General features: G+C 33.8%; 1 protein-coding gene across 19 annotated transcripts in view; it reads left to right on the top strand.

The window, feature by feature from the left end:
• The window catches only part of DOCK9 (dedicator of cytokinesis 9), a 114,627-nt gene that overhangs the window by 67,260 nt on the left and 25,089 nt on the right, over positions 1–22,278 (top strand). For 12 of the 19 annotated variants that reach the window (XM_027741029.2, XM_027741027.2, XM_027741024.2 and 9 more), the window contains exons 20-37: positions 20–143; positions 531–652; positions 2,013–2,099; positions 2,752–2,841; positions 3,178–3,293; positions 3,415–3,484; positions 3,624–3,749; positions 3,879–3,950; positions 6,314–6,460; positions 7,103–7,186; positions 7,814–7,925; positions 10,511–10,689; positions 11,450–11,566; positions 12,264–12,384; positions 13,188–13,321; positions 16,484–16,598; positions 18,101–18,167; positions 20,568–20,615. In XM_027741029.2, the coding sequence (XP_027596830.1) occupies positions 20–143; positions 531–652; positions 2,013–2,099; positions 2,752–2,841; positions 3,178–3,293; positions 3,415–3,484; positions 3,624–3,749; positions 3,879–3,950; positions 6,314–6,460; positions 7,103–7,186; positions 7,814–7,925; positions 10,511–10,689; positions 11,450–11,566; positions 12,264–12,384; positions 13,188–13,321; positions 16,484–16,598; positions 18,101–18,167; positions 20,568–20,615 (1,931 nt within the window). Of the gene's footprint in view, positions 1–19; positions 144–530; positions 653–2,012; positions 2,100–2,751; positions 2,842–3,177; positions 3,294–3,414; positions 3,485–3,623; positions 3,750–3,878; positions 3,951–6,313; positions 6,461–7,102; positions 7,187–7,813; positions 7,926–10,510; positions 10,690–11,449; positions 11,567–12,263; positions 12,385–13,187; positions 13,322–13,959; positions 14,134–16,483; positions 16,599–18,100; positions 18,168–20,567; positions 20,616–22,278 lie in introns of all 19 variants that reach the window. The other 7 variants (XM_039381957.1, XM_039381960.1, XM_039381959.1 and 4 more) reach the window with 1 other exon arrangement.

Here is a 22,278-nt window from a genome sequence, read left to right as displayed (position 1 = left end):
AGACTTCTTTGCCTTTCAGATTAAAATAGAATTGCCCACTCAGTTGCATGAAAAGCACCACTTGTTGTTCACCTTCTACCATGTCAGCTGTGATAATTCAAGCAAGGGGAGTACAAAGAAGAAAGATGTTGTTGAAACACAAGGTTTGTACACTAATGCTTTACTTTCAGTAACTACTGGGGAAATTTTTTGAAATGTTCTTATCTGTTAACCTGTGACTTCTGTGATCCATGTAATGCTTCCTACTTACATTATACCGACTGAAAGACTACATAAAATATTTCTTCTAATTTAAATGTTTCAAATGTTGGTTTAGAATGTTCATCAAATGTATGGTGTTCTTGAAACTCAGTGACAATTTATCTGCATTTTTAGTAATTTCTAATTGTTTGAGTTCAAATTGTGTGGCCTTTACAGCAATATTTTCTTGTTTCTGAATTACGTATCAAAATTATTCAGTAAGACTTTTGTAAGGGTTTATGTTAAGTTTCATCAGATATTTAAAATTACTTGCCTTTCATCTTCCGTAGTTGGGTATTCTTGGCTTCCTTTGATAAAAGATGGAAGAGTGGTCACCAACGAGCAACACATCCCAGTATCAGCAAATCTTCCATCAGGCTATCTTAGTTATCAAGAAGTGGGTGTTGGAAAGGTATGCTATATGAAATTGCTCTAATCTTGGAAAAAAACAATGTGGAGAGGAGCTTTGATTGTAGTTCCCCAGTCTGATGATAAGATTTAAGTAATTTTCTAGTAGAATTTATTTTCTTTTATAGTTGAAATGGAATGCTTTGCAAAAGTTAGATGTCTGACTAAGAGGAAACAAACTCAAAGAGAAATGGTAGACCAAAAAAAGAAGTATTAGGGCAGATTGATTCACATTCTTGTAAAAGTCAGGAAGTTAAGTTGTTACATATTTATATTTGTTATTATTTAGCCGATGTACTTAAGAAATGCTTAAGTTTCATTTTCTGTAGTAATTATTAACTAGAAGTTACAGTAATTTTTTAAACATATAAAACTATTTGAGTTTATGAAGGTATGCAAATAATCTGAAGTCCTTTACTAAATTTTTTTTAGCATTTCATGCTGTCTCCTTTCAGTAAGTCCTTTATTCCTGAAAAAGTCTTATTCTCACATCTTGATTTTTGTGATCTTTATGCTTCACTAGTAAAATTTATGGTTGTATTTTTCAAAGCAGAAAGCTTGCATAATTGTAAGTCATAAAAATGATACCAAGGAGGATACAAAATGTGATAGGGGATTTGACAAAGAGATTGAAATGCAGAGACAAAACTGACTAATTTTGGAGGAAGAGACCTAAAATCAACAGCAAGAGGTGCTGCTCTCCTCCTGTTCTACCACCTGTTCTTTTTTGAACTCTGCTGTAAGCTTTCCAACCATCGTCTCCTTCACATCTTTCATCTTTTCACATTGTAGGTGTATTCTTTATGCCTCTGCTGTTCGTCTCTGCTCATGCCCATGGGTTGAATGTTAGGACCAATATGACTAATTGTAGATCTAGCAGTAAAATCTCTCCCTAACTGGTTGTCAGGGTGAGCATTCCCATTCTCAGTTCTTTGGAAATGGGATGGGAAGGAAGCACTGACTGCTACCTGTCAGTGACATATATTAAGCTTTAAACTGTGTGAGTATCTGTGGAAATTCTTGTGTTATTTTTCTCAGAGAACTAGTACATAATTCTCTCTAGTCAGAAGTTTCTTTGCAGTTGTAGGGGAAACATGAACTCTATGCTGTACAGAGAATCAATTCTGTTAGCCATCGGGGAAACTCCTGTGGGACCTTGAAAAAAACATTTTAAGCTCATAAATGCTTTTGGTAATATTGCCTGCATAATTTTCCTTTTTTTATGACTTTATTCATTGCACACATTTCTTCAAACTGTTTTTTTTCTTTCTAAAAAAAGTGTTGTTAGTGGTACTATGAACCAGTTGTTTTACTCTGATATACTGCTGCATTATTTTACTTTTCCCCTTCATGTGTGCATGCAGCATTCTGGTCCTGAAATTAAATGGGTAGATGGAGGCAAACAACTGTTAAAAATATCCACTCATCTGGTGTCAACTGTGTATACACAGGTGAGTTATGAAACAAATAAAATTAGAGAAAGTTTTAGGAATAATGTGTGTTTATTGTATGTATTTACAATATCTGGGAAGATTCTTGATCTCAGTATGTTCATCTCTTACTTTTTTGTCTCTTGGACATTTCTCATGGTATCTTTCTTTTACATCAGCTGTGAAAAAACAGAAGATCTTAAATGGAAGCTATTCAAAATATGAGCCTTTTGTCTACCACCCTCCATTCCAATCTGAATTTTCCAGATAAGAGGTCATAGTTTTCTGAAAGCTATTTACTGGCATGTCTGCAATGCAATGAGTCCTGTTATACCTGCTCATAAAAAACATATTATGATCAGTTGAGATAATTAAGTATGCTGTACATCAGTTGGAAGCAAATATAAGTGGCATTTTGTATAATGGGTATTCAAGAAACACTGGAAATTTCATATATGGCTTAAAAAATATCAAAATATTAAATAAAAATATTAAAAAAATATCAATGTTACGTGTAGACTAAATAAGTCTTCACACTTCAGTAATTTTTGAAAACTGAATCTATGGACAAAGATATGGATTTCTACATATAAATATTTTTAATGTGTTGTGTTTCAGATTATGGATAGTAATGTTTAATTATTTAATTTGTTGTTCTTTTTGTCTTTGACAGGACCAGCACTTGCATAACTTTTTTCAGTACTGTCAGAAAACAGAATCTGGAGCTCGTGCACTAGGAACTGATCTTGTAAAGTATCTTAAGGTATAAAATGACAGTGAATAACAGATTATTTTATTTGTTTATGCTTTTCCTTTAAACATTACCTAATGTGCATTTCAGTAGAAAAGTACAAGTAGGTACTTCTAAAATGCTGTTAATAAAACCTGATTTTTATCCCTAATTTACCTTAATGTAGAAAACATTTGCTGAATGTTTATATTGGAAAATAATCTCAGTTGCTTTCTGTGCAGTATTTCTGGTAGTGTGCAAGCAGTGTGTATTTTTGAAAAAAGACTTGCAATGAATTTTATTTTTTCAGAACTTATGATTTAAATGCCTTTTAGTCAAGACAGTGACAGTATCACTACTTTCTTTTAGAGCCTTCATGCTATGGAAGGCCATGTGATGATAGCTTTCCTGCCAACTGTTCTCAACCAGTTGTTTAGAGTTCTCACTAGAGCAACTCAAGAGGAAGTGGCAGTCAATGTGACAAGGTAAAGAATTTAAAGTTAAGTGATGACTGGGTTATCACATAAATCTATAACTGAGGTAGCATTTTTGCTGTTGCAATCGTAGTTTTCTTTATAGGCTTACTTGGTTTTGACTTCTGTTTAGGGTTATTATCCATATTGTTGCTCAGTGTCATGAAGAAGGCTTAGATAGCTACCTGAGATCTTATGTCAAGGTAGGTAAAAATAAATTGAACATTTCCTTTTTTTATTTCCCTAAGAAAGAGTATATTTAATTTCAGTTGCATATATTTAATTTCAATTTTCTCATATTACATCATAATTTCATATTAAATTTTGTTTTTTCTCCCTAAGTATGCTTATAAAGCTGAACCCTATGTTGCTTCTGAATATAAGACAGTACATGAAGAACTGACAAAGTCCATGACAACAATTTTAAAGCCATCTGCTGACTTTCTTACAAGCAACAAGCTACTTAAGGTAAATATTGAACTATACTTCTTACCTTATGTTCTTATCTGGTCATAACTGAAGAATAGGAACTAATTGTATTGAAATAGTTGTTGAACCCTTGTGGCAATTTCACAGAATGTTTTCTTTTCTCTGCAGTATTCATGGTTTTTCTTTGAAGTTCTGATAAAATCAATGGCTCAACATTTGATAGAAAACTCTAAAGTGAAGGTATGTCAACTTATGCAAAAAAATGTTATTCTAAAGAGAATTTTTATTGTCTCTTCTCCAACCACATATTCTAGAGAGAATTTGTATCGTCTCTTCTCCAATCACATACCTTTATTGCATGTTAGAAGAAACATGTGGTTTTGATTTCTAATTAGTAACTTCATTTGTAAGAAAGGGAGAGAAAGAGGAAAACAGCTGGAGAAATCAGTTGAAACATTAGATAGAAAAAACTTCAGGGCTATATTCAGCATTACTATAAAAGAATAGAAACCTGTTAAAATCCATACAGTAGAGCAGTCTGTGTAAATCATCAGTAGAAATTCTTAATTCTTACAGTACAATGAAGTTGGAAGCAATAGTTAACACTGTGGACTTTGATGTAAGCCCTACCCCAAAAAATGTGGGCTTCTTCCTGAGCAGTACATTAGCTGAGATATAAAATGACACAGAGAACAGTTGAGTCATGAAGTTTACAGTCTTCTATGTACACTAAGAAATATTGATATTTAATTTAGTGTTATCTTCTAAGCTGGAAGGAGAATGCTAAAGTTTTAGAAATGCATTTTTTCTACAAACTTAGCCTATAAGCAGTGTTTTTGTGCGTGGGTGACAGCTTTTTAGTTTGCTTACTTCTGTACTGAAACAAGTCTTGAAAGTTTCAAGTATACAAAATAGTCCCAGCTGAGTAACTATCAGGTTGTTGTGAAATCATTATCACTATTTTTGCTGTGTATTTAGAACATAGCTGGAAGTGTGAAGTATACTGGGGAAAAAATAATCGGATAATGATCAGGAAAAAAGCTTTATAGTAGTACACTTAATACTCTGTGGTGTGATCAGTAGAGTTTGAGTCCCAGTTCAACTAACCTGATTGTCATCTTCTCTGTAATGTGAAAAAGAAATCTGCAGAACTTATCTCTAGTTTGCAAGTAGTCTCACTCCTGAACATTGCTTCTTGATTTACAAGCCCCTTAAATATTTTGCTAGCTTCTTTTCTGTCTTATTAGGTAAAGTAATCAATGCAACATGTGTTCACATATTTCCTGCTTATGAGACCTGATAAAAAGATGCATTTCTATATTTGGCAAGATTATTTCTGTAGCAAGAATTTTGTAGTATTTCTGGAAAATGTTTAATTACTGTCCAACAAACACTGAGCTACAAGAGCTTCATAGGACACTGGCATAACCAATAACAGAATTTTTAATTTTTATTTGTTATTTCATGAATGAGTACAGTTCATATTTATGAAGGGATCTTTTTCAACCTTAATATCTGTTTTTAATTATTTTTTTTTCAACTAGAGCTGGAAATTTGGAGGACAATTCAAACATTGATTGTGTAATCATTGATTTATGGACGGCCTTGACAATGACTTGTTCTGTCTAAGAATGTTGCACTTAATCTAGTTAAAACTATGTAAATAACAAAGTACTTAAACAATGTGGATGTTGTTTTGATTTCAGTTTAAAAAAAAAAAAAAGACAACTAATTGTACAGTTGCAACAGTTTTTGTCAATGTCGTCAGCCTCACACCACCTGTCCATTAAGTCCCTTCAGACAAAAGACAGGATCTTTAGTAAAGGTTGTAAGATATAGAGAGACTGCAGTGCCAAAAAGCTAAAAAAAACCCGCTGGTTTTTGTACTGGTCAGAGTGTACAAAATCATTGATGAAGATGGTGAGTGGAAAGAAGGAAATTGTGAACAAAGAGGAAATCTTTTAAGCTAATTGGCAAACTACCTAAAAGTAAGGGAAAACAGTTCTGATTGTGGAAACTTAAAAGCACAGAGAGTAAGATCCTGAAGCCTGAGATTTTGAAGTTGCAGAGGAGCAAGAGAAAGAAAGAAGCATGGATGGCAATTTCTTCAATGGAAAACAGAGAAGGTATTATTACCAAGATAGTTGCAGAACAGCAAAAACTGTTTTTCTTTTTCAAGGCAGAAAAGACAGTCTAATAATGCATTTACTATATGTGAACCAGCTGGTGTCTGCTTTGGAAAAGAAGATGGATAAAACTGAAGGATTGCCTCTTGTCAAGTTTGTTGGGGTATAGAAAAATATTAATGCATTATACTTAGAAGTTTTTATCATTGAAGACTGCCTTGCTTGAACTTCAATAACAGATGTTAGGGCATGTTGTCAAAATTTATTTTAAGCAAATGCTCTTTTTTCTGCTTTGGCGTAGAAAGTTCAGGAAAATATTGAATTTAAAGAAAATATTTTGTTAAATCACAAATTGGAAAATTTGAAAGTTTTTTTTCTGTCTCCTTATCAGGTTATCTATATCTTATCAAAAGTAAATTTTCTGATGTATTTTAGTTTATAAATGATATTAAATATTGTGTCTCAATTTGTTTCTAGCTGTTGCGAAACCAGAGATTTTCTGCTTCCTTTCATCATGCAGTTGAAACAGTTGTTAATATGCTAATGCCACACATCACTCAGAAGTACAGAGACAATCCAGAGGCTTCAAAAAATGCAAACCATAGTCTTGCTGCCTTTATAAAAGTAGGTACAAGAGACTTGGACTCTATGGTTATTCTTTCAATAATACTACTTCTTCATGGATTTTAAAGATTCTTAAAGCCAACTCATATAAAGCTGAATATGCATAATGCCTTTTAAATATAATTTTATGTCCAAGTTAAAATACATTTGCAACTGCTGTAATCAAAAAGACATATATTCTGAAACTTGATATTTTAAAAAATTAATTTATATTTTATTCAAAATCTGTTTTTATTTTTCTTCCTTTTTCTTTAAAAATTTTGTCTGGGTTACCTTCCAGTCCTATGAAAGTTTTGAGTAGTGCTTTATTTGCATGAATTTTATGTAGACAGACTTTCAGTATCTTTCATTTTTCAGCCACTAAGATCTAGAAGGGATAAAAAATGGATGGGAAATAAAATGGTTGATAAAACTGCTAGTGGCATATAATTTTCATTTCTATCAAGATAGAGTTCTTCTCAAACTGCTTTTTATTTCTGATTTGTTTAAGTTCTACACTCTAAGGGAAAATTTGGTATTCATATATGTACACATAGTTTGCTTGTTCTGTTGGCTTTTGTATTCAAATTGAAATATCAATAATGTGATTGGAAAATAAACTTATTAAATCAATTGTATCTTGGTTTTACTTGTTTTCCTCAGAGGTGTTTCACTTTTATGGATAGAGGCTTTGTTTTCAAGCAAATCAATAACTACATCAGCTGCTTTGCCCCGGGAGATCCGAAGGTACTCATTGCTTTTACACAAACTATTTTTAAGAATTGTCTCCTCTGCATGGATAGAGTCCTGCATTAAGTCTTCAGATCTTTTTCCCATTTACATTAGAAGCTCCTGATCTGTGCCTAGGGCATTTTTTATCCATCAAACCACTTTTTCATATTTTGTTTCCCATTTTCAAGTGCATTTTACCACCCTAGAGCACGTGTATTGCAAAAGCTATTGGGGCCTGAGGATGCAACAGTAAGCAGAAGTTTTAAGCATAAGTGTGAGAAGTCTAAAGTTGAAAGAGTTGTTATTTCATAAGTGCTTTCACCACTACATTTACTGGAATGGCAAAAGCATGTATCAGATGCCCAAAGAATTTCTGCTGTGGGTCCCAACTTTTCTTACGTTAAAACATAATCTGCTTGTAAACTTTGGACAATGGGAACAGTAAATGGAATTATATCCAGTTTTTAAGTATGAATTACGATGAATTTATTTTATGCTGACATGTGGAACTTTGACAGGTCTATATCTATCTTAGTGCAAGACTGAGATAAATCACTTTTTTGTGTTAGAAAGCTGTTTTTAATGTGTTGTTCAAATCGCTGCAGCAGTTGTTTAATTTATACTTTAAAATTATTTTTGCAGACTCTTTTTGAATTCAAATTTGAATTTCTTCGTGTAGTCTGCAACCATGAGCACTACATACCTTTGAATCTACCAATGCCATTTGGAAAAGGCAGAGTTCAGAGATACCAAGGTAAGTTCTTCCAAAGTAGCATATAGTATTTTTCTTAAATGTCGTCTTTGTATTATTAGATGTGGACACTGCATAACTTCAGGTCTGTGAGACATTGGAAAGCTTGAAATTGTTAAATAGAAGTCTAAAGTTGTAATTCTTTCATTTAAAGGAAGTGTTTAGGTAGCAGAGTAATCTCTCTAAGGTATCTAGTCTTTGAGGACATGATAAACTACATCCTTGACTCCTCCTGCCTTTCCTGCTATGCTTACTAAGTTTGCTTTTTTGTTTTTCATGAGTTAGCTTTTAATTCATTAGTTGTGGAAGCCTGCAACGTTCCTGTAAGTAGGTGTGTAGTGTGAGACTTGGTGTACTTTTTGCTTTTTTTATATAGCGTTCAGGTTAAAAGGGACTTCAGTAGGTCTGTAGCCCAACCTCCTGCTCTGATCATGTTAGATGTTCCTTTGCTAGATGGAACAAGCTCATTTCCCTCGATATCTCCTGACAGTACATGTGCTCCAGCTTTTTAAGTACCTTGGTGGTCCTTCACTGAACTCACTTAAGAATCTTGTTGTACTAGGAGGCCTAAATACTGCACACAATGTTACAGATATGTCTAACCAATGCCAAGTAAAGAGGAACAAACACTTCCTTGATATGCTGGCTATGACCCTGTTGATACAGCCCAGTGTGCTGTTAACCTTTCTTGTTGCCAGGATGCCATGCTAAATCCTGTTGAAGCTACTGTCCACCTGGACCCCTAGATATTTTTCAGCAGAGCTGCTCCCAAGCTTGTTATTCCACAGCTGATACCATTGCTGGAAGTCGGTCCATCCCAGGTGCAGAATTTTGCTTTTGTCCTCGTTGAATTTAATTGCCATTTCTGTAGAACAATTTCTATAGAATCTAGATGCTTCTGTAATGCAGCTCTGCCCTTTGAGCATATGGGCCACCAACCTTTGAGCCCAATGATCCATGTAGTCATTTTTCAGTTTTTCACAATTTATAATGACCCAGTTTGGATACAACAGCCATGTGGACATCTGCTGTTCTCCCCAGCAGACAGGTTTACTGGTCTTAAAACATGATTTACCTTTGGTAAATTTATTTTGGCCATTCCCAGTCACATTCTTCTGCTTCACTTGATGCAAAATGATTTGCGAGAAGACTTCCTCCCTGACTTTTCTAAGGACCAAAGAGAAGCGTGTAGTCCCTGTTCATCCCCTGTTATTGAAGGTGTGTGTAATGTCTACCTTCACTCCTCACAGGTTTACAATTATGGGAGACCCCCTGATTACCATGGCTTAACAAAGGTGATAATGAGTTATATCAATTAACTAACTCTCTCAGGTATCTCATCTGGTCCTGTGGATTTGCATGACTGGAGGTCTCAGGAGATCCCTGACCTGATCCTCATTCACTGCTGATAATTGTCTTTCTTGAAGCTAGTCTCTAGACTGTTAAGGCCTGGGAATCAACAGAGCCTTACCCAAGTCCACTGTCTCTAAATCACAGTCTGACATGTTTTCCTTTTTCAGGTGTTTAGTGCTAATGTAGTGATAAAAGCTCTTTTTGTTGTTATTGATGTCCATTGCCAGTTTCAGCTGTAGCTGAGCTTTGGCTTTCTTGATGCATCCCTGATCTCCTTGATGCATGCAAAACAAGTCACATGTTAGCTATTGCATTTGTGGCTGTGAAGACATTAATTTCTTCCAGGCATTGAACTGTAGCAGAAATCACTTTAGTGAGGAAGGTGCTTTTACAAGTAATAAGTATTTATTCAGTAGACTCTGCTATGTTAGTAAGGCTAAGTAAATAATTAACATTGCAGTAGAATAAGATAGAGCAAGATTTGGGACTACGATCTGGACAGCTGCTTAGAACTTTTTTCTGTCTTTGGCTTTTTCAGGCTTCATGTGTCTTGGATAATAATACTGCATAAATATTTTCCTAGAAAAGAGACTATGAATTGGCTTAGGTATCCTAAGAAAATAACAAAACTAGAGTAGATAGTGTTTCTGATTACACAATAAAGAAGAGTGTAAAATGCTGCTCCCTGAGTAGGAACTAGGCGTTCGGCCTGTAAAGAAGACCTTTATCGGAAGCTTTTCTGGCTCTGTTTTGCTGTGTCAAGCAGAAGGTATTTCAGGTGATATGGTTGGCTCTTAAGTGAGTTACAAGAAGACCTGTGGAAGTTACAAGAAGGCCTGTGCTGTCTTAGCTATATTTCTTTCTGACCTAATGGATTCCCTTACTGAGAGAGATCTTTGAAAAATGAAAGTGCTTTGAGGTTAGCATCTGTTTTTTGATGACTGTGCTGAACAATGACAGTGAACATGAGAAAATTTTGGACACCTCTTCATCTGTAATTGTAAACGTATATATATTCTAATAAATGAGATCTTCAAGCTGAAGTTTCTCTTATGATGTCATATGTTCAGTACATAAATGAACTGGATTCTTTTATTACACAAAAAGTACTTCCAAGAGGGAGCAGTTCGACTTTGCTGTGTTTGATGTGCTGGGTTTTACTTTAGCCTTAAGTTAATTGATAAATTGATTTAAATAAAACCATCCCTTACATGGAGCTTGTACTTTACTTCCAGACCTTCAGCTGGATTATTCATTAACTGATGAATTCTGTAAAAATCACTTCTTAGTTGGACTGCTTTTAAGGGAAGTGGGCAATGCCTTACAGGAGTTCAGAGATGTTCGGCAGATTGCTATCAGTGTACTCAAGAATTTGATGATAAAACATTCTTTTGATGATAGATATGCTTCCAGGGTAAGTGTATTGCTATGCTAGTAGTACAAAATAATAAAGATTAAGTGTGCACACATACAGAAAGCTTTTTTGTTCATAAAAGAAACCCCTGTTAATTTGCAGCAAAACTATTTCTGCTCATACTATGATGAAAATTTTACTGATCTGCAAATTCCATCTATTTACCAAATGAAATGACAAAGCACCTTTTAGTATGTGTTTAGTATGTTTGCATTTTAGCACATGTAGACTAATTGCTGTTCTTAAAGTAATCAGATTTTTACAAGTGTGTTTTAAGCTCTTCTTTTCATTAAACATTAGCTCTTAATATTTGGCATCTGTCCTTCCATCATCTATTGTTCATAAAATAAGCATAAGAAAGCTACAAGTCATGATGGTAAATTTTCAGTGATTTTTAATTTTCTGACTTTTTTTAACATCAGCTATGCTGTGGAGAAGCCATAAAATTATAATGAAAGGTATAATTAATTTATCAGCCTAACATAATATTAATCTACTTGGTTAGTTTTAGCTGAAATTACATTAATTTTGGAGTTTATCTGCATTACTTTTTAAGCAGTAAATAAAACTTACTGATCTTCTGTAATTTAGAATGAAATACAGTGATGATCACTGCTTTTGTCATTTATGAACTTGTGAATGTGGGCAAATATTTATTAAATGCTCTTTTTTAGTAATGTGGGAATGAATAGATTAAAACTAATTAGTGATTGAAAATTAAAACTGGAATTTTTTTAATGAAGTGCTAAACTCTGTTTAGGGTCATCAAGCAAGAATAGCCACTATGTATTTGCCGCTCTTTGGACTGCTTATAGAAAATGTTCAGCGAATCAATGTTAAAGATGTGTCTCCATTTCCTGTTAACCCTTCCAGCAATGTGAGTGACCATTTCTATTTGGTATTCTGAATTATTGTTATCATATTTTAATGGTAACATGTATATGAAACACTATGTACTCCTAGCAAACAAAGAGTTTCATAAGCTTCAGAATTCTGCAGTTTTTCAATTCTGTCCAACACTGAAACAAAAGGACCACAAAAAATGGTTAATTTTCTAGAAATTAGAGAAGAATTTAACCTTAAAGAGTGCACTTTTGGAAGACTTGTAGTGTAAGAGGGCTACAGGAGAATTAATTAAAGTGGAATTTATGAAGGGTATATGTTGATATATTATGGTTGCATACAATTACTGAATCTCAGATTTAATTATTTATGTATTTTATTTTGTTCATATCTTGCTATGTTCCATTTGGTATTAAGAAAAAAAATTCCAAAACTCTTACAACAAGAGAAATATTTGGGTGTTTGAAATAAAATTATTTTGAGTCTTTTTGAAATATCTGTTTTATAGTGTTTAAAATTCAGTGGAATACTCATTTCTTCCATGTTTCCTGAGGTATCATAAATTTTAGGCTATCCCAAGGTTGTGCAAATACCTGAATATCTTATTCCGTTCTTTAGAGCATATTTAATAGAAATTAAAATTTAAGGAAGAAATATATAACAAATACTTCTCTGGAAGATGCATCAATTATGTAGGAAAATAGTCACATTTTTCTCTCTTTTCCAAACAGAGCGCAAAGGATGATGCACAGATTTTGCCAACTGCAAGTCAGTTAGTAACACCACAAAAATCAGGAAACACGTTGGATAACAATCTTCCTAAAGATCTCTTTGGTGTTATCTCTGGCATCGGTAAGCACTTAAAAAATATAGTAATTAAAAGGAACTGGTTTCCTTTTTCATTAATTATCAGAAATAAATATTTTGTCCAGCTTTGGTTGCTTTATGCATGTGTACTTGAACCTAATGGAGTAAACAGCTTAGCGTGGGTCAGATTTCAGTCTGTACATGACTTCTGTCATTTGGGATCTTTAGGATTTGCTTTTCCACATGAAACAAAAGCTAATTCTTGAAGTGATGCTCCTTTTCTCTCCTCTCAGAGGTGATAGTTCTTGTCTTGCTGCAGAGAAATTGGAGACAAGACTAGCCTTAGTCACTTACGGCAGGAGTGCCATAATCTGCAGTTTTGTACATGGTGTTAGAGATCACCTCTAAGTGGTGATTTTGTTTATGCACCTGGGCATCCTCTTGTCTGTCTTCTTAATGCGTTTTTCTATTTGGTGTTGTCTGCTGTAATTAGCTATGACACTTACTAGTCAATTAAACAGAAAAAGAGTTGAAAAATGGGAAAGGGGAGTTTTTAAAATAGGCTTCATGGAAGCATGTATATGTTGCTGTATATGGTTTTTACGGATGTGTGTATGTAGTACATAAGTCTGTGTGTATAAGTATACATATATAATTTGCTGAAACTCTCAAATAAGTTTGTCTTCATTAAAAGTAACTAAATAGAGTTCATTATTTACTTTCTTAAAAAAAATATATATATATGGTGATTTGAAAAGTCTGACTAAACTGTGGAGTGACTTTTGTCAGTATATGTATTATTTGAGGTTTTTATATTGTTTGGGGTTGTGGTTTGTTTGTTTTTTTAGCTTCCCCATACACCACATCTACTCCAAATATTAATAGTGTGAGGAACGCTGACTCAAGAGGATCTCTTATAAGTACAGACTCAGGAAACAGTCTCCCAGAAAGACAAAGTGACAAGAGCAATTCTCTTGACAAGGTAAAAAAACCCAAACCAAAATAAAACCCAAAAGCATATTCCTAAAATTTTGTCCTAATTCTCATAAGAGTTAAGTTCTCTGATGTCCATTGTGAATAATCTTTCTGGAATAACTTCAGAGCAGTATTTTATGTAAGGTTTTCTTTTGCGAAATAATTATCTTGTGAACTCCTTTTGCATTGCATTTATTAAGCTGTTCTGCAGAAAATAGAAACAGATTTTCAATGTAGAGACATAAGCAAGCAGTTGTTTTTTCCTTAGATAGAGAAAGGTACTAGATAAAGCATATTGAATTTTACTTGAGGGGACCAAATTGTAGTTAGGACAGCTTCTTTGATTTTGTGGAGACCATCACTCCATCCTGTTCACAATATACTTGGCATTTTTAAAAGGCTGAAAAAGTAGTTGCTGTGCTTTCTCTGGGTGATTTCTTTTATATTAGTTTGACTTTTCTAAATCATTTCACTTTAAAGCTGTTACAAATTAGGAGTTCTGGCTGCAGTAGCTATGAGGTATTCAGTTGTGTCTTTCTAGAGTTTGTGTTGATACTGCTCACGTTTCATTTTCTTAGAGGTTGTTGTGCAAGTCACAACATGTTAACTCTTTCCCCTTGACTCTGACATGCCTTCGTGTGGCAGAGAGAGAAGCTTCTCAGAAGGCACTCTGCTCATGCTATATGCCCAAATGGAGAAGAAGAAGAAAATTCTCACCCTGCAAAGAAAAACCGTGTTACTATGGATTTTTCACTTCTGACAATTCCAGCTTTGCCAGAGAAAATTTTGCATACTACTTTCTCTCTTCAGTTACAAGAAGTATCTGTTTTTTGTGCTTGGTATAGTTAAGCTTCTGAGTGAAGTGTGTGGTCAGTAGTTTTGCCGCTTCTTTGCAACAGTTGAAACTCAAACCCAATATATTCAATTTAACTATGTAAAATATGTTTAAATGTCAAACCTGGAGTAGTTCATGCACGTGATTTAGTTTAAGTATAAAAATCCGATCAGTTTAAATATTTGCAGAATTTGAGTCTTGGGGTCCTTGACCAAGGTAATTAAGAAGTATCTTAAATATACACTGTTGCTAAATGGCAATGCTGTCATCTATTACTTAGTTGTCATGCTGTTAATTACTAACTTGTGGTGTTTTTACCAAGTAAAAGGGTTTTCAAAGGAGTCAGCATCCTTTGAAAATTCTGCTCTGGTCTACCAATTTAGGTAACACAGGATTTGTGTTTTGCATGCTGTTAATATTTTTCCCAAATAATACTTGATCCTGGCTTTTTATTTGTTGCTTTCTGAACTTTCTTTCTAGTAGATCAGATGTTCAGTGCATGTTCAAGTTTTTGCTCATTGCTTGATACCATTACTGAAAAGCCATGTTTTTGTTCTAATTTTCTTTCAGAATAACCTGTAGCACTATACTTGTGGAATCAGAATAGACTGGAAGTATATCAATTTCTATATTAATATGTGCATACTTTGTAGGTTACTGGCATGATTTTAAATTAAGCTTCTGAGTAGCTGTAGTCCTAGTTTTATCCATGTACATGTTCAGCTATTCTAGTGGGAATATTATGTAATGCTCTGGACCTTTTCTGAAAGTCTAGGAAACACAAATTCTATTCCTGCTCTGTCACCCATTAATTGCCTGCTCCATTATAGTATCCTTAAAGCTGTATAGTAGCACCTTCTTGTTCACCAGAGATGTTTCAAAGATTTTGGTCTTGGGGTCTTTAGAATCTGCACTAATCAGGCTTATAGAGGTGTCCATTTCCTTCTGAATAACTTCTGGCTGATATTCTTTATAGTTTCATATTCAGTTTTACTGTGCATCCATTCAGTGACTAGTACAGGACAGATTTACACAGATTGTTTCAGGACAGCACAGAATGCATTAAAGGGCTCAGCAGTCAATGGATGTGATTGCTGTGAAGTGTTCCTTCATGGATTAGCATGTCTCCTGCTTTCAGTGAGGAGTATTCTTAGAAGGGTTGTTCTGCCCTTGAGGTACTGGCACTTCTCACTTTGTTTTAGAAACCAAGTGCTTTTCTCTCTTGAGACTATATTTGTATTTTTATTTTTTCTAATTTTGATGCAAAGAATTTCTTCCAACACTGGTATGCATCCTGAAAAAGGTCATGAGGCCAACTGTAGAAACCAAAGAGTTGCACAGATCAATTATACCAGACTGTGGACTTTACAGAAAACTTATTAAACGTCTCATTCATTTTCGGTTTGCATAAGTGGCTTATTGAATGTGAGAATTAGGCACTTAAAAGAACATAATCTATATTTTAAGCTAACATTTATATAGTATGTCTTTAAAAGTTTCATGCTGAGGATTTTGTAACACTGGATTGTGTGGAAATTATTCTTTTACAGATAAGTCTTTGCCAAAAGTTCAGTTTATCTATTTTCACATTTTTATTTTTCAGGGTTTTTTTGTGGTACACATTTTGAAAGATCAGTTATAGAGTTTTTTTCTTTTTGGACAGATGACAGTGTTCAGCATTGCTGATAGACTTCCCACAAGTATAGTAATTGTATTAAAAAAAATGAAGCAGGGAGAGGGTTTTGGTTTGGTTTGGGTTTTTTGTTTGGTTTTTTTATGGGGGAAGGGAAGGAGGACAAGAGTAAGTTACTTAGTAGTAATTAATCTTCCAGAATGCATATTATTGCTATTTATGTATGTTTTCCTTGAGGTTCTTACATCTTTAAATGGAAGGAATTTTGTAGAGGCAGGCCTGTCTACAGTTCAGGATAAAGTGTCTCCAAAAGCAAAGGAGCATATATGTATCACCTGACATTAGCATTTATTTTTAAAGTATTTAATCTAAGCAGCAGGGGCATGCTTGATTTCTACAGTATGAGTGCCTATGTATAATTAACTTGATTAATAAACAGTGTTAGGTAACTTTTCCTCTTATTCCTCTTTCTGGGGGAAAAAGTCATACAAAAAAGGAATTTAAATAGACAAAGGCAAAGAGGCTTAATTTGGTATACTTCATGTGTGTAACGTGTGTTTTAGTGACCTGGCTTCATGAAACATTTTTGTCTCCATTCTGAGATCCTTTTTCTGTTGCAGGAATTCAAAACAATTGAAATCATTTTAGTTTATTATCAGTTTAAAAACTCTTCAGCCAAAATACATCTGTTTTCTTTTCAGAACCAACAGAGCAGCACTTTAGGAAGTTCTGTTGTTCGATACGACAAACTTGATCAAGCAGAGATCAAAAGTCTGCTCATGTGTTTCCTTCACATTTTAAGAAGCATGTCAGATGGTAGGTAATTCCACCTGTTTTTTATAAATTCAAAGTGATAAGTTTTCAAAATCAGCAGAATATTTTAGGTGTAGGTACCATGATGTGCTGCATTTTACAAATATGTATGATTGCTCAAATTAAACTCTGACTGAAAGAAACCTTGTAAGCCTTACATACTCATTATTTCTTTTAAATGAGAGGCTAACTAAAGGACTTGTTAGGAAAGTGAGTATTTGTGTGCAAGTGTACAATTTGGTCTGAAAAATGGAGATGAAGAATAATTCATTGTTCTCTGGAAGTGTCTCGAGCTGGTCCGTTCCTCCATTCTGTAGAACTTCCTGTATGACAAGGAACCAAATTATTTGATTACTGTGTATATTTCCATTTCTGGAATGGGGATATTATTCTGGGTTTTTCATTCTCCTGGGATGTTTTTGGATGATCCATTGAATTTTTGAAAGAGTCATATTATCCTGGAAAAGGGTACAAATATATAGAAATACTGCATGAATGGCACATCTTACTTTTTTGCTAGGATCATCCCTATCTGTACTAAAAACGTTGACTTTTTCAGTTTGTGCTGTCAAAAGTAGTTAATTCATTCTCTGTGCCTATTTGGTTGTTAATTTTTAAAATTCAAGTTTATGTAGTACTTGAACTCTAATTTATTACACCTGTTAATCAAGAATGAGTATTGAAAAGTTAATAAATATTCAATATCCAATCACACCATTAGATTTTCATGTAATTACATTGATATTATTATATATAATTTAATTACAAAGAATAATAAAACTCACAAATATATTTTTCACTATTTTACACTGTAGAATATGTAAGGAGTTATCATATTTTCTTGGATATTCAATTTTAAACCACAGTGGGGATTTTTTTGGTCTCAGTTCTCCTGGAAAAGAACAAGTGTCAAATAGACTTTGTCACACATTTCTGTAATAATTTTGAATTTTTTAGTTAATTTTGAACATTTTTAGCAAAAGAGACCAGGTCTTGGCTATGCAACTGCATGCTTTGTAGAACATATGTAGCCATTTTTGAAAATTGTGGAAGGAAAAACTGAAACCTGTGCTGACTATTCATAGTAAAACATCATAAATTAAAGAAAGAAGAAATCGTAAATTTGCATTTAAAAAATGTTTAGACTGATCTGTAGAGAATCATGCTATAGGACTAACAGTCAAAAGTATTCTGAAGTCTTATATTTTTATAACACCACAATCACTATGGACTATACAATTATTACTATTTAAAATATGAAATTGTATATTATGGATTAGATAAAATCATATTGTAGACATTCATTTGGAGAATTGATACGTGAATTTATATGATCATCTTCAAGGAAAACTTTAAATAGTAATTGTTATCTGTGCCCTGCAAGCCAGTTCTAGATTCTCTGAATCCTCAGCATCTGAAAACTAAGAACTTATGTTAACTCTTGTATTTAATTTTTTTTGTGTTTGCTGCCATTATCTTGTTTTTAATATTTTTCATTTTCCTAGACGCGTTGTTTACATATTGGAACAAGGCTACAAAATCTGAACTCATGGACTTTTTCACGATTACAGAGTAAGTTTTTTGTTGTGCTTGTCATTAAATTGTACATTTCACTATGCTGCTAAAAGCAGGAGTGTGATTATAAGTGTGTGTATATGGGGGTTTTTTTGTTGTTTTTTTTTTCTTTAAGTAAGACCATCTTGATCTGTTCAGAAGTCCTTAATGTGATGTGCACAATTGCATGTCTGTCCAGTTCCACGATAATCTCTGGAATTAGACTATAGATAAGGGATCTCGGGAAGATCCTAAACAGCAAGTAGTGCTCAGAATATTGCTGTGCTCATGGAAGAGGTACCAACTGTCTTGTTACCTGTCTGCATTAAAATGCATCTTTGTAATCTTAACTGCTGAATTTATATGGTTGCGTATCAAAGTGAATTGAATTCTGTAACTTCAGAACCATCCTCCTAGCATTCCTCTTGTGTCTTCTGCTGTTCTGTAAGGGAAGAGATATAGGATGAATCTAGTATTTGTTATCAATGGCTACACTCCATCTCTATGCACACTCAGTGTGTTTGTTCTTGAGAACTGACTGATACATTAATAAAAAGTGAAGAAGGCAGTGTTTGCTTGAAGTGATGTACCACAGAAGCATTTCTGCTTGTTTCACTGGACTGCTTTCCCTTGTTTCTGTAGTAGAGGCTCAATGTAATATCAGTTTTTAATTATGTTATGGAATGTGCTAGTCAGGATCTCTCTCAGGAATACATTGTAGGTAATTTTAACTCATTATTTGAATACATCTGGTGTGATATTGATTGTACTAGAGACAGAACCAAACAAGTTAATGAGTCTACTTGGTAGACTCAAGCCTGAGGTAGAAACTGTATATCAGTATTTTGACATTAAATTTTTATTATTTAAGGGCTGGACAGGAGTGGTTGGGATCAAATCAGTAATCTCAAATTACTAATTATAAAAGAATATTTCCATCACAGTAGTAGTACATGGAATACAGAATAAAATTTGTAGTGAAGTGGATGATACCACAGTTCCTTAAACTAGAGCAGGAACAAGGCTCATACCTCTCCCAATTCTTAGAGTATTTTGCCAATGCAAATTAAATTCATTTTGATCATGCTTTTTATTAGTAAGGTCATTACAATAGTTTCTCATTACACTAGTAAGAGAATGATATGTAGGTACTCACCATGCAGAGAACTTTTTCTGAAAAACATAGAATCTAAAAAGACAAGGAGATATCCAAAGGGTAAATTGAGGTTAGTTTTTTAATAGAATGACAAGTTTTCAGAGGCAAACTGCGTTTTGATTTTACAGTTTGGAGACAGCTAGAGCTACTAAAGGTCTGAGTATAAAATGGAGCTGTGTGGAAGTTATTATTTGCCAGTCTTATCTCTCATTCACAACTGGCACATGGAAGAGAGAGCCTGAAAACTGGCTTTCAGTTTGGATTTACACTTTAAAGAAGAACTTCTAGAACATTCTTGCCTGAGGAACAATGGAAGTTGCGTTAACTGTTCTGTATTATCAGAATAATTGCTTACAGTGTGAAAAGAGTAAAATAAAATTAGTATTGCAGGTTCCATTCACACCAGTTTTCTTGATTTGAAAGTATGACTTTTAGTTTATTGGTCATTAGTGTTGTGGACTTACCAGTAGCATAGATTATTAATTATTGTTGGGAATTTGTCTTTATCATCTTCTTATTGTAAAACTGTATTCCTTTTAGAAAAATAGTTCTTTCAGAAACCCTGTTATTATTCTGGAATCTGGAGACCTTAAATAAAACCCAACAAAACAGAAAAAGCCAGTCTGTAACCAAGAGAGTTTAGACCGGGGTAGGAAGCAAAATGTTTTGCCCTTATTTTTAACCCTTATACACATTTTGCAAAATCTGTGTTATGTATGTAATGTCTAGTTATCTCTTTGCTTCTCTCCTTCATGTTACTTGCCCTGGCTTCCTGTAAATAACTGTAACTGTGGGCCATGTCTCGCATAATGAAATTTTATCTGTGAGACTCAGGACTAAACCTTTCTTCTCTATAAGTATTAAAAATCTATAGAGGATATGGAGCACTTGATGTTTACAGTTTTCCAAGGTGGTTTTTTTTTTAACCATTTAACCCTTCCCCCTTGTCACTGTTAGACTCGTGCTAGTGGTTTTGATTCAGAGGTTTGAGATAGGTGTGCTCTGGAGGCAGTTTTATGTGCCTTTTGCTGTCAATCCCAGTTTGCCAAAAAACACCAACCATCTGTGACTGATTTCAGAAGAGCCATGTTTACCATTCCTTGGCTTGGGGACTGGAAGAGAATTTTAAGGGTGGGAGAAATAAAGAGGTTTTATGACCTAGGAGTTTAAAGTTAAAAATAATAGTTGAATAATTCAAATGTACATAAATCTAGAAGAGATTGTTTCAAGTGTTGCTTCTCTGACCTATGTGTTCTCTGCAGAGTATGCTTACATCAGTTCCAGTACATGGGAAAACGATACATAGCCAGGTACTGTGTGGAATTTAAATTTCACTGTCTTGTTCACTAAGAATAATAGTGAGTATAATATGCTTTGAATCTCTGTTACAAATAAATTGCAGGAGTAGAAAAGTTACTGTGAAATGATATGTAACAGTTTGAAGTAAGTAACTTGTTACTCTATTAACAAATCTGTATCCTGTCTGAAACTATGGTATCTTTTTAGGAATGATCTGTGTGGTGTTTATCATCAATTACTTTAAAATCCATCCCTTAAATGCTATCTTTTACCGCATTTTTTCCTTGAAATAGTCTCTTTGGGAAAGAAATTTTATGATTTGTTTCATTTATTCACGTGACCATAAAACCATGTACATTGAAATGGTTTAGAAATTTTATTTATATAGTGTTTTTACTGTAAGGTGATTAGTGAACATTCCAACGCTGCTGTTTCTCGATTTGAAATCCAAGGAAAATCTGTAGGAGTCAGAAACTTTTATTAAATTATTTTAATATCTTTACATTAACGTGGTTTTTTATACAAAATAATTTTTAATAGAGTAAAATATAGCAACTTGTTTAGGCCTTGCATTTAGTTGACATAATAGTACTGTTATACTGGTGGGGTTAAAGTACTGGACTTCTTGAAATCAGTGAGAAAGTTGATGTTGACTTTGAGTGGTAAAGCATTCTAACTATAATGTTAGCTTTTTAGTTTTTAATTTAGATATGTGAATCTCTTTCTACAAACTTGACTATCTCCTTGGAGATTTTTCAGAAAACAAAAATCTCATCTCTGTTCACATAACCTAAAAAAAATAAAAAATAAATCTGGCTTTGTTAAGGTTTTGATTGTTTCCTTTGTATTCATATGTACTCCAAACTCTGGATTTAGAGGAGTCTGTAATTTTCAGTCTTTTTGTAAAAATTATTCCAACTAATTTGTTTGACTAGTTGTGTAGAAGACACTATCACACTTCCTGTTTGTTTACTGATCACCTGGTCTGTGTGCTGCATGTTAACACTGAAAATGTTAAGCTATTGAAATCATCTGGTGTTCTGCAGAAATACTGAATTTTCCCAGTAAATGTGGCTTTCTAGTCTTTCACATTGTCATTACACTGAATGCACGCGCTCCTAAAATACACAAATGACAGAATGAAAGGGAACAGGGAATTCTGTGGTTCAAGCACTGGTTTTCATTTTTCATCAGCTCTGGTGGTGGTACACAATACAAAGTTAGGCTGTACTGATTGCTAACACAGATCACTTTTCTGTTTTCTTCATTTGATTGCTGCAAATTTAACAAAGTCTATGGCTCTTCTCCCTTCCTGCTTGGGTAAGAAGTACATGATAACATCTCAGTTAACTCCTGCTCTCCTGTTGCATGTGTGCTTTCTAATTTTGCTGCCATGTGTCCTTCTAACTTTTTTGCTAAAATTTTTGCAATCAAAATAGAGAATTCAGTTTTGGGTTCTGAATATTTTCAGAATATTTATGTTCTCAATAAAATTTTTATTTTCAAAAGCTCTGAAGTAAATTTTGCGCTTCAAGAGTGACTGCTTGTGTGCTTTTGCTTTCATGCTTTGAGGTTTTAAGAGTTTGCTGTAATGCTTTTTTTTAAGCTACCTATTTTTGTTTTATAAAGAAAACAGTAAATAGGTTGCATTATGAATCTCTCTATAAAACTTCT

Source organism: Pipra filicauda, unplaced genomic scaffold (assembly GCF_003945595.2).
Source record: "Pipra filicauda isolate LSUMZ 115617 unplaced genomic scaffold, ASM394559v2 scaffold24_size8852520_pilon, whole genome shotgun sequence".
Lineage (NCBI taxonomy): Eukaryota > Metazoa > Chordata > Aves > Passeriformes > Pipridae > Pipra > Pipra filicauda.
The sequence above is the reverse complement of the archived record's forward strand: the minus strand, read 5'-3'. Positions and strand labels throughout refer to the sequence as shown.